The 13,053-nt window shown below is 35.7% G+C and overlaps 1 protein-coding gene across 3 annotated transcripts in view; it reads left to right on the top strand.

Annotated features, from left to right (window-relative positions):
* LOC121738301 (WD repeat-containing protein 47) overlaps positions 1-13,053 on the top strand; it is a 115,479-nt gene that overhangs the window by 98,787 nt on the left and 3,639 nt on the right. For all 3 annotated transcript variants that reach the window (XM_042130271.1, XM_042130272.1, XM_042130274.1), the window contains 2 exons: positions 9,151-9,294; positions 12,753-12,908. In XM_042130271.1, coding sequence (XP_041986205.1) covers positions 9,151-9,294; positions 12,753-12,908 — 300 coding nt within the window. The remainder of the gene's footprint in view (positions 1-9,150; positions 9,295-12,752; positions 12,909-13,053) is intronic.

Raw genomic sequence — 13,053 nt, 5'->3', positions numbered from 1 at the left:
ACTACAGTTACATTCCATTACAATTGGTGCCACTATGTAACAGAAGGCTGCGAGTAATTTTGTAACGCAAAAAATAACCTTGTGTCCTTGTGCTCCTTTCGAGATATCGAGTAACTTGTTCTTATACAATTTCTTTAAATTTTGTGAAGGTTTTTGAATTTAATTATTTAATATAAATTGCGGGTACAAATTCTATACTTACTATAACCAATGAGGCACAGAATTTCATAAAATCTTTGATATTTCATAATAATTATTATTATGGAGGCTTGTTTCTTGATACACCGCGCCGTTTGGAATTTATCTATACAGGGTGTAACAAAAACAAGTGATAATACTTTAGGGTGTGTACGTGTTCCTTGTCGAGAGTTCACTGTGAAAGTAGCAGCGCTGAAAGACCAAAAAATTTTTTAACTTTTGTATGGGGAAACTCGTGACGCTCGGGCCCTTGCCCATACAAAAGTGAAAAAAATTTTCGTCTTTCAGAGCTGCTACTTTCACACAGTGAACTCTCTAGAACACGTACACACCCTAAAGTATTATCACTTATTTTTGTTACACACTGTATACGACTAGCTGTCGTTGAAAACGTTGCTTTGCCATAATATAAAGTATTTCGACCATATTATTTTATTTAAGTGACTAAATAAGTATGTTACTATTATTTATTCAACAAATGCACTTATCAATATAATAAGTACCTACCCAGTACCGATTCTCAGACCCACTGAATATGCATATAAAATTTGGTTAAAATCAGTAAAGCCGTTTCGGAGGAGAACGCGGCCTAACATGAGCATAGCTATGACACGAGAATTTTATATTTAAGATTTAGCAATGCTACCGTTTTTGTATCATACAATAAAATTATAACGAAAATCACAATAATTCATCTGTATATAAATGATATTACACATAACTTATGGTTAACAATAGAAATCAATATCTAACAACATTATGATAACCCACAAAACAGATTACCATCGACTTTTGGCTTTATAAAAAGAACACGAATGTTTATATGCGATTCTATTATAAAGCACAGTCACAATATAACATACAGTAAGTTCGCTGCGTTAAGCGTGCGCCCGGCGCGGCGCGGCCACCCGCGAGGCGTGCTTGTTTCATGTCATCCCATAGTCCATAGAGCAGTGCATAGTTGAGATGTGTCAGCCGTCGCAAGATATAGATAGTTAACTATGGCGAGCGCACGGCGCAAGCGCCCGTGCCGGGCAGCCTTGCCGGGCAGTCGCGCCGGGCACACGCTCAACGCAGCGAACGCCCGTAGGCGCTTAACAATGCACATAATATTAGACCGTATACGGCCTGATTGGACAAACGGACGCATTTGCATCATTTCACATAAGTCGGAGTAGCAAAATAAGGAAAAATAAGGGTTTTCGATATTTCACTAGCCGCTTGAGGGCAGACACAATATGATTTACATGAATAGCGGCCTAGTGGAGTCACATCTGAAAAAATGTCAAGAACAATAATAATTATTTTCCGATACTTTCTTACCACAACCTGATACCAGGCGGACCTACGTAGCAATCATAAAGTTAATATACCTAGCGGGATAGAGCAACAATCTCGAGCTGTCAAACGTAACCAAAATTGGTTTTCATCTGTGCGAAAAATATGTGTACGTATACATTTACACAAGCATGATTGAACATGAATTCTATGAGATTAAATTGTCAACGTGCGGCACGTGCCGACTGGACGTCAAAAAATGCTGCTGTCATTTATCACACGTCTCTTATTACCACGCAGTGTTACTGATAGTGACATCTCTCTTGCTCTGGCCTTTGTTTCTCTATTCCGCTAGGTATATTAACTTTATGGTAGCAATAGGCTCTTCCTTATCAGCTGGCCTAGCATGCGTGCAACGAGATATCTCACTCTCGAGCGTAGTTATGTTGTCGATATCGACATATATCTCTTTTTCCCTAACATGCCTACGTCGAGAGATAAATTTCTCGTTCGTAGACTGGCTTACTACATAAGATACGAGTATGTCGATGATGCCATTTGAGATATAAATTTTTATAAAGTAAGGGACAGACATTGCAAGCGTGTTTCTTTATCTTCCAAACCGTAGACGACATACTAGTCATTACTACTCTTCTCATAATACCAAAATCTCAACAAAACTCGATAAAAATGTGTTGTCATGTTAGGGTTGGGACAAAAATAGCACAGATGAAAAAACACACAATTATATCTTAATTTTGACGACAGACACGAGAAAACATGTAGACAAAATTTTGTCGCAGTACGCATGCTAGGCCGGCAGTTTTCGTGTCGAACGACTGTCATGTTATGTCACGAACTTAAAACCCCTCGTTATGTCGTAAGCTTATATCGGGTTGTGGGTTTTTTATTTCAAGGACACTGCTGAGTTACTCTACTCTATACTATTTATACTGTGGCACAGTCGTACACAAAGACTAAAGAGACGCGCGTCGGCGAGTTAGCTTAAAAGGTGATTGCGGAAACGTATCTCGTTTATGTGTGCTTTGTTTTACATTACTATGATGGATTTACCGTTTATCTACTTTTATATTCTATAAGGACCGAAGGAATTGTATAATTTTAGAAGCCCTCAGGTGGTAATATTCCAAGTCTATCTGAAAGTTTCACATATCAGCATTCAGCTGTCTTGTGTTTGATGGATGCGTTTTATTGGGGTGCGTTTCGGAGTTCCAACTTCCTACAGAGGGTTGCGCGGAATGTGTTTTTACGAACTAATAGTTACGCTACTCGCTCCATTTGCCTGGCCTCGCTTAGCGGAGCGATTATTTAAAACATTTTTCTTGCAACGTTGCGCCGGTAGAAGTACAAACTAAACATTGTATAACCCTTTTAATTTTCTTAAATCATTCGATAGTGTAATGACACTACACTATCGAATGATTTAAGAAAATTAAAAGACATAGACGGAGTATGAAGACTGTATAAAGGCTTTAGAATATTATCAATTATCATCATACCACATACCTACTTGTCTTCCAAACTAAGTGTCTTCAATTCCGGTACAATTTGCTAAACAATTTAGCAGATGCCGGCTAACACTCGACACCCTCGAGCCCAATCAACCCATTACGATATTGAACACCACACGTCAGACGGACGATCGACTTGAATTACTGTGTTAGATGCGTTATTGTATTACAGAAACTATTTAGGCACTGTTTAAACCAACTAACTATTCCTACTTAAAAATGTTTCTAGAATCTACGTGGATTCATGTGTACCTACCTACTCGTCAGTTTTAACTGACTTCTAAAAAAGCAGGAGGTTTCATTACAGTTTTTTTGCCGGTAAGAGGCGGATATGTTTTTTAGCACGTCGATAATAATCGATGTCATGTTTTTTTCCAAAAATTAATTTACTTAATTTACTGTTTGAAATATATGTAAGTAATGTGTTAATGTTGTTTTAAATATATGTAAGTAATGTGTTTACCTTTCGGTCTTAAGACATCACCAGCCATATTTCAACGGATTTTAGGAAGTATTATAAGGAAAAATGGTCTAACAGGATTCGCAGTGAATTTTATCGATGACATACTTGTTTTCTCAAAGACGTTTAATGAACACATCACACACTTAAAAAAATTGTTGGAGGCTGTTCGAGAAGAAGGCTTCAGGCTAAAAATAACAAAATGTAAGTTTGCATGTAATTCTGTTAAATACTTAGGTCATATATTAGAAAAGAATACCATTACTTCTCTGAAGGACAATTTGAAATCAATTAAAGATTTTCCTCCTCCTCAAAATAGACGACAAATAAGACAATTCCTGTGAAAAATAAACTTTTATGGAAAATACATTCCCAATGTCTCCATACTGCTTGATCCTTTACATCAGCTGCTGAAGAAAGATCAGAGATTTAATTGGTCAGAGCGTTGTGAGAATGCATTTCAGAAAGTAAAAGATTATTAATGCTCCAAACCTATACTAGCCATATATGACCCACAGGCACCAACATTTATTTATACAGATGCGAGTGCCATAGGAATAGGAGCAGTTTTAAAACAAATTCAGCAAAATAGCGAAGAAAAACCAGTGGCATATTTTTCTAAAAAAATTAATGAGTCACAAAAAAATAAAAAAAGAATATTTTTAGAATGTTTAGCCATAAAGGAGAGTATAAAGTTTTGGCAGCATTGGTTGATTGGAAACTATTTTATTGTCTACACAGATCACAAACCTCTAGAAAAGTTGAATATCAAGAATAGGCCTGATGATGAATTAGGTGACATGTCGCATTATCTGTCACAATATAATTGTGAAATAAAATATTTTCCAGGAAAAAATAACACAGAAGCAGATTGTCTCAGCAGGAACCCAGTATTGGATATTGATGCAAATAATGAAGATGACTTGAGCACGGTAAATATTGATGATATTCATGACATAAAATAATACCAAGGACAAAATTTGCAAGTAAAAAAACACGAAAAGAACATAATTTGTGAAAATGGAATTTATTATAAAAAAAATAGAAACAAGAGGAAAAAAATAGTTCTTAGTGAGGATTACAGTAAAGCTTTAATAAGAAAGGCTCATGAAAAATATTGCCATTGTGGTATAAATCAAATCGAGTCAAAAATAAAACCTTTCTACACTGCACCAAATCTATCAGAAAATATTAAATATATATGCAAAAACTGTGAGATATGAATAAAAAATAAAACAAGGTTAAATAGAAGATACGGCTTTATGTCACAATTAGGACCAGCTAGTAGACCATTCCAAATAATGTCACTGGATACTATAGGAGGATTTGGAAGCCAAAGATCAACAAAAAGATACTTGCATCTGTTAGTGGACCACTTTACAAGGTATGCATATATACTTTGTTCAAAAAATCAACATGCTCGAGATTTTATCAAACTTATAGAAAAAGTTCCTAAAGAAGAAACAATAGAAACTTTACTATCTGACCAGTATCCAGCTATTAATTCAGTTGAATTCAAGACTTACCTTAGGAACCGAAATATTTGCTAACGGGTATTAACGGTACAAATCTGTATTCAAGTCTACAGATTTGTTACCATATGAATTAAAAGAAAAACAGTTATTAACAAAAAATTTGGAAGAAGACAGGAAAATGGCGCTCCAAAGGTCAATAAAATCACATGAATATAATAAATCTTTATTTGCAAAGAATAGATTAGAGCATGAATTTAAAAAAGAAGATAAGGTGTATGTGGACTATGGAAACAAATTGAACAGGAAAAAGATGGATGAAATTAGGATGGACCCCTTTGAAATTGAAGATAAAATATCGGAATCAGTATATAAAATAAATACTGGTCGTGGCACAAGATCTATTGGACTGTATCATGTCACAAAGCTAATTCCTGTGCTTGCTGATTTTTAGATTTTATAGCAAAATTTTAATCAAGCTGTTCACTTGAAGAAAATTTTACGACTCCGTGGGGGTGAGATGTAAGTAATGTGTTAACATTGATACATTACCTATATGATATTTTACTTTTTTTTTTAAGGAAATATTACTAACTAAAAAAGAAGGTGGAGAAGATAGATGCCCGCCAAAAGTATATAAAAAAAAACATTTGATGATTTTCATATTTCGAAAAAGTGCAGAATATTTTAATGCAAAATTTGTTAAAATAAGTTTTATTTCTTATTGTTATTTCTCAAAACTTTCATAGTAATAATTAAAATTGTTGATGTGTAACAAGGAGTATATTACGCATGGACACAATTGTCGATTCTCTGTTTTTAGTTTAGTAAAAATTTCTATTGTAATACTTAAGTTTTCTTCTGAGTAAAGTGTAATTTACTGTATTTAATGAATAAATTCTCTGTTTTTAGATGAATCATATTGTTTTGTGCTGAAAACTCCTACATCTTATATATATACAAATCGCGATGCAAAATGGAGTCATAGATATGTTTCATATTTACACTTTACAAAAACTTTTCAGTAGTTTTAGTTGAATTTCAGAAGTTTAAAAATAACTATATTTTAAGTAACAACAATAACATAATTTTCGTAGTGGATGATAGTTTTAAAATTTAAACATATTATTATGTTTTTGTCGGCATATTTTTGGTTATATAAAAGGTTTCTCGAGTGCTCGTATTATCGCCACAATAAAAAGGGCATTTTCCTGTAAAATGTAATAGAATATTTATGGCTAGGGTTTATCGTTCTAGCCAGGTTTCGGTTTTCCGGTCGAGTGAGGTCGACTCACTTCCGATTCACCTAACACCGCCCGCCCAACGCTCCCAAGCCCGCCCTTCCTCTTATAACAGTAGTTCAGTTGGGGCGGCTCGGCTTGTTGGAAATGAACCTGAAAAAAACCTCTTTTAATGTGTTCAAAGGGATATTTAGTTGTTTGTTGAAATTCAGTCTGTCTCTACTGAACAGATTTTCATGATTTTTGGGTAGGTATCGTAGGGTAGACCACGGGTTTTAGCAGCAAAGTGTACAGTTCTGGCGGTATGTTTTACAGTCTCTTAGGTAAAGAACAAAGTTTTCTGTTCGAGCTATAATTTGATGAAGCGCCTTAATATTGGCTACTATCTACTCATAAAGTAACTGAATGATGGTTTTATACTTGTGGCAGTAAAAAGTCTATTTGGACTCGTGATTTCACATTCAGCAGACAAAGTCGTAACGTTTTTGTTGTCAATTGAATGAAAGCCTTTTATTATATCATACTTTCTATATAATTACGCGACTGCGTCTAGAGGGTTATGATTTTTAGTTTTGAGGTTAGAGAGATTATGTAACATTATATAAAAGGCCTTAGAGCTATAAACTAGAAAACAAATCTTTTATGATGTAGGCACCATAATATTAATACGCGAACGAAAAACGTTGTAACCCTTTTTACGAAAAATGGGGAAACGTAGGTGCATGAAATTTTGCACAGTTATAGTTTACTAGAGATCGCCCAATGGTCGAAATTCGACCTTAGTTTCAACGACATTAGGACTACCACGTTTTATTTGTAAAAAAATATTGACTTTATCATACATATTTTTTTCAATTCTCGTCTCTGGGACTCAGCTGATCTCAGACTGGCCATCCAGAAGGAGTGCATCGAGCTAATATTATTTTGAAATAATGCTTTTATCATACATTTTTTTAACAAATAAAACATTGCACACACTACAACACACACACATGGGAAATGACAGATTTTTGAGTGACAAGCCTATGCATACGAATTATACTCTTTTATTTATGGTTGAAGTCTGTTGACAACAAGTTGACTGAAGTTGACAAATTGAAAATGGATTATAGTTTTTTTTTTATTGTATCTAAGATACTATTAGACAATGCTTACACGGCCAGTCTGAGATCAGCTAAGTCCCAGAGACAAGAGTTGAAAAAAAATATATGATAAAGTCAATATTTTTTACAAAATATAGGTAGTGGTCCTACTAGTGGTCCTAATGTCGTTGAAACTAAGGTCGAAATTCGACCATTGGGCGATCTCTTGTCCATTATAAATAGGAATTTAAAAAAATGACACTCCTTTTCACCGCTTAGTAGTACAGTATGTATATACTGTACTACTAAGGGGCTAAAAAAATCACGTTAGCGAAGTCCCGTGAAGAAGCTAGTGCAGGTTTTCTTTAGCACTAAGCTATAGAAAACCTGCACTAGCTTCTTCACGGGACTTCGCTAACGTGATTTTTTAACGTGTGAACGTGAATTTATTAGCTCTTGGGAGATTTTTATTATGTTTTTTAATAATATATGAAAATTGCTGGTAGAGCTAGTTAAAAGCGAAAGTATTTTTATAAAAATTACAGTCTTTCTGTGATTTTGATTTAATTCCAAGGGTTTAATCCTCTTGTTTTTCCAACTCCGTAGTCAGGGTTTGCCTTATTAATATCAAAGGGAGTATGAAAAGAGAATTAGCATTTATATGAATGTGGCCTGTATATGTTAATTAATTCAAATATCAGGGTAATTATTGCGTAGTGTTTGTACACTATAGTGTTGTGGAAAGTCAGAGCATGATTGATGTAGGTTGGCTTCAAATCATTGTTCAAAATATTACGAATTATTAAAGTTTTAGTTTATGTTACGTGAGAAATTCGGTTATCGCGGAAAGGTTGCGGAAAATAATTTTCCGGGATAAAAACTAGGTATCTCTGTACTAAATAACATCAATACGGAACGGAAAGACGAACAAACAGACATATTATGTAGTTGATAATTATCGCATTCGCTTTATTGGTATGGAATCGTAGGTATGGAAATTATTATCGGTCATACAATAATTTTCGTATAGGTATTTAACCCATACGAAAATTATTGTATGACCGACCCTAGTTTGTTAGATTTTAGACTGATAGGTCCCTATGACTAAGTTATTCTTCCTAAGTATTTATTCGGGGGCGTAGCTATGGTGGTATGAATTATATGGGGCCTCTGACCCACGGGGGCCACTCCTATGGGCCCCCAAACCAATTTCTATATGCGACCCCACAAAATATGTACTTACGCTACGCTTCTATGTTTATTATTCGCAGCTTAGAACATATTATAAGAACAAAATTTATCTTCACATGTTTGAATCGTTCGAAAAGGAAAGGCGAAGTTAATAGAGCGCCTTAATTTTTCGATTAGCACAATTGCTCACATTATTTACGCAGTCGCACCGAGTTATGCCTATCGTTGCCTGCTCACTGATTCGCTAACTACAAATTAAGATAAACGCTCCATTTTTCACCCCAAATATTACCCGCAGCGATTAAGAATATCCATTTTCGCATAATAGTCGAGTAAGTTTAGGAATTGTTTGAGTCAATTTTTGAATATGAACGTTTATTGGGAATTTTAAAAACAAACAAATAATTGCGAATGAGACGAACAAGTTTATTTTTGTGAAGATTTTCGGTTTATAAATGGAAGGAAAATTGTGTTTTCTCGAAAAATCTACCCACACAAAAAATGGCAGTGATACACAAAAGCTTCTCGTTCAGCTCATTGTTTAAACATTACTCTTATAGAAAGGCTTGAGAAAGCCATGCCAATGGAACTAGCTTGACATTGATAGACAATAAGAGGAACTTTTTAAGATGGCGGCAACTATTTTGACAATGCGTGACATGATCCTTGTAACCCTGTACATATTTTTGTTATCAGGTGGAGCTATCCATGCACGACGGTACGGTGAGAGACGTGTGCTTCATTGAGGACACGTCCAACAACACGAGTCTGCTCGTCAGCGGCGGCGCGGGAGACTGCAAGATCTACGTCACAGACTGCGCCACGGGGAAGCCCTTCCAGGTGAGATGCTAGCTAGATAGCTGTCTAGTGTCCGCAGAGACAGGTTAGGATTATATTACCTACCTATCTTGACGATGCAGGTCAAAGAGGTAGGTACACTGGCAGGGCGATTTTGTATCTTGCGACAGCATTGCAACAGGCGTTCGACAGCAGATTTTGTAAAATTTTGACCTGCTGCATTGCTGTCCATTGATAATTATAAATGTAGTTGTTTTTATTGACTCTTTAACCCCCTCCACAACTAAGACCTGCATTCTCTAAAACACTTAAGAGCTCACCTGACTCTAAAAATCAAACATCGTCCTTCTCTCTTCACACTCACGCCCGTCTTTCATATGCCAGGTGAAAAAGGACGGCGCGGAATCATCGCCGAGTTAGTTTTACTTGAATAAAAGACGAACTATAATGATTATGAAAAAAGTGTTTTGAGCAAATTTAGGTTTTATCAATACCTTTTTAGATATTAAAAAATATTAAAGAAAAGACAGCAAACTTCGAAGATCCAAGCAAAAATGTGTCTTAAACAAGGTTTTTTGTAAAAAAGAAACTATCGAGCATTTTTTGAGTAATCGTGTTTTCGTCTTAAGCATTTAATCTTTATGAACTGAAGTTACTTGTGTCAAAAAATCAGTTTTCTAGACCTTACAGATTTTGAGATCTAGGTTAAAGTATGTAGTCAAGTTAGGGTCATATGGGCTCTTAAGGTCAAATTAATTATAGCGTAATTTCTATAGAGCAACTCCGATCTCACAGTAAAATTATTGCTCTCTGAATAAAACCCATGATATAACAATCATAAAGATTGTATCATAAAATAAATACCCTCGTAAAGTTAACAATCACTATTCAAGTATAAACATCTAATAGGCCATACCAACTATTAGCTATTCAAGTTGGTCAGTCGGTTGGAAGGGGACGGCTTAATGTCTGAGGGCCGACAGCTCAGGTGCTCCTGAGGCTTTTGGACAGTTTGCAAATTGTAATATTGCTACAGTATTTACTGTAATGAATTGTAGTTACCCAAGTTTCTAGACTTAGCTCCATCAGTCTGTCCTCAAAAATGGACGGTAACATAAAAAGAATTGAGCAATTATAGCTTTCTGCGTGTTAGTAGACTAGAAGACTATTTTAATACCAGCACCCAGTAGTTTACCCCTAATACCTAAATCTTCATAAGTGAAACACACCTTTGAGATACGAGTCAATAACGTAGGAGTGTTTTTCCTGCACAACCATGGAAAATATTTCGTAAAATAACGGGCATTAGAATAATCCTACAGGATTGACGTAATTCGTTATTCGAATAACAGTAGGCCTCGAGTAATGCAAAGAAAGTGGTAATACATTTTCACTAGTGACCATAAACTAGCTCGTAGCCGAACGAAAGCTAAATCAATTACTGGCTGTTTATGACTCTCTATACTCGGAGGGGCGAGACGAGCCACATAACCTAACTTAAGATGTTTGTGCTTTGTCGTTTTGGTTAGTAAATTCAGAGTTACTGGTGTTTTCACACGTTTTCTGCTTGAAAATATTAAAAGCCGCGTTTTTTAAACCAGTGAACGCTTTGCGTTTGTCAGGCTATTCTATTGAGTTCGATGACCCGTGGACCTACGCGCTTGGTATTACTATGGGACGAATCCCGTAACTGTTCAATATTAAATTAAAAATTGTGTTCAAGTGACAAGAAATTCGCCTTGTGGTTGGTACTACTAATATATATTCTATGCTTGTGGGCGAAAATTATTATTCTAAACTAGATGACGCTTGCAACTCCGTTAAGCCAAAATACGTTTATCGCGAAGGATGAAAAGTATCCTATGTCCTTTCCTGGTAGTCAAAGTATCTTCATGCCAAATTTCAGCAAAATCGGTTCAGCCGTTTGGGCGTGAAGAGGTAACAGACAGACAGACAGACACAGATGTTGGAATCGGAATCTTATGGGCAATGTGTATTTGACTATAATTTTGGGCTTTTATATAAAGTTTCAGAATCCTTTGTCTAGGTTCTGAATCTATAACAACAATATGGCTATTGGCTATCGGGCCTTTGGGAATCCGCGTTAAATAGTCGATCATCCAGGAAAGATTATTAATACACGACCGATGAAATAGAAAACAAGCGACAGGGAAAAAAGCTCATATTTTTATGGACGTAATAGAAGTAGATGAATATGGGAAATCGGGTCTAGTAAATTGAAAGCAAACACGGACGTAATGCATGATTAGATAGCTTATGCGACTGTGCTCCAGCATAAATTATTGCCTATGGTTCTAGCTAGAGACCGCAGCTTAGAGCAACGTCATCATCGCCGGCTCTTGTGAATATAGAGATGTTGAATTTTAGAATAGAAGACACAAGTGTTAGGATCTGTTATGCTTCATTTAGATGGTTTGAAATTGGGCAGAAACGGACAAAGACAATTTGATCTGATCTGTTTGATGAAGTTCATTTTTTTAATAGAAGACACTAGTAGGAGGATCTCTTGTCCTTTACTTAGATGTCTTAAAACCGGACAGACAAGAAAATAAATATTAAAACAAAGTAAAAACAAACCCTTTGTTATTTTATTTTTCAAACATTTTAACATATTAATGCATTGCCATTGGCTCTTAACGTATGCAAAGTTTTATTAGACTACTGGAGATAGGTAAAAATCTGGCTGAAGGTAACCAAGGAGTTTTGGAAAAAGGGCCAAAGCAAATCCTGTATTAAAAGGTTTTCGTTTTAATACAGGATTTACTTTGGCCCTCTTTCCAAAACTCCTTGGTTACCTTCAGCCCGTTTTCTCGTGCATTACAAATTGATAAAGAACGTCTCAAAAGGATATTGTACTTCGCTATTGTTGCGTGTAGGTGTTAGAAAATATGAGCTCCATTTACTGAACTGATGGCTTAATTTCCTTCAACCTATTTATAACAATCTAGCCTTTGCCCTTGACTTCGCGTGCCACTACTTATACCGTATACGAAAGTTTGGTTGGTTGTGACTTGTGTGAAATTATGAATGCTTCTTTTCGTATATATATTTCGTATAGAAGTGTTTCAACGGGGATTATTTAGTAAAGTAAATATCATATTTTAATGGCTATTACTAAGGCTGAGATTTGAAAATTTCAGTAAGCCTGTTTAAAATCCATACGGTATCCTGAGTAGTAATGAATTAAATTAACTGAAAATTGAATGATATTAACTGAAAATTAAATGAAATTAATTTATGAAGCCCTAAGCGGCCGCATCCGGCCGCGATAACAATAGATAAGCTATTGTGTCTCGTTATTCCACGATCGATGGGTTAAATTAAATAAAAAAAATAAATGAAATTAAATTAACGGTTATGAAAATTAAAAAAATATTATTGCTCATTTGGTATTAGCAACTGACTCCTTCAGAAAGTCCCTTATTGGTGTCTGTTATTATTTTTCTGTATATTTGACCTAGGAAATTCCTCTCCATCAGGCTCTCAGCGGCCACTCGGGTCACGTGTTATCTCTCTACAACTGGGGCGGCGCCATGTTCGTCTCCGGCAGCCAGGATAGGAGTGTCCGATTTTGGGACCTGCGCACCGGTGGCTGCGTGAATGTCATCTCGCCGCCAGCCGGACAGGTGAACAAGGTAAGATAGAGAGAGCTGGAGAAATATTAAGATAGAGAAAGTGTAAAAGTCAATTTCTTTTCAATTACCGCCCAGAGTCAATGCTATATAACGTCCAGGGGAGAAGCTGTGACGTCTCATAGCGAGCTAAGGTTCTGCAAGCCAG

This window comes from Aricia agestis, chromosome Z (genome assembly GCF_905147365.1).
Source record: "Aricia agestis chromosome Z, ilAriAges1.1, whole genome shotgun sequence".
In the NCBI taxonomy this organism is placed as follows: domain Eukaryota; kingdom Metazoa; phylum Arthropoda; class Insecta; order Lepidoptera; family Lycaenidae; genus Aricia; species Aricia agestis.
The sequence above is the reverse complement of the archived record's forward strand: the minus strand, read 5'-3'. Positions and strand labels throughout refer to the sequence as shown.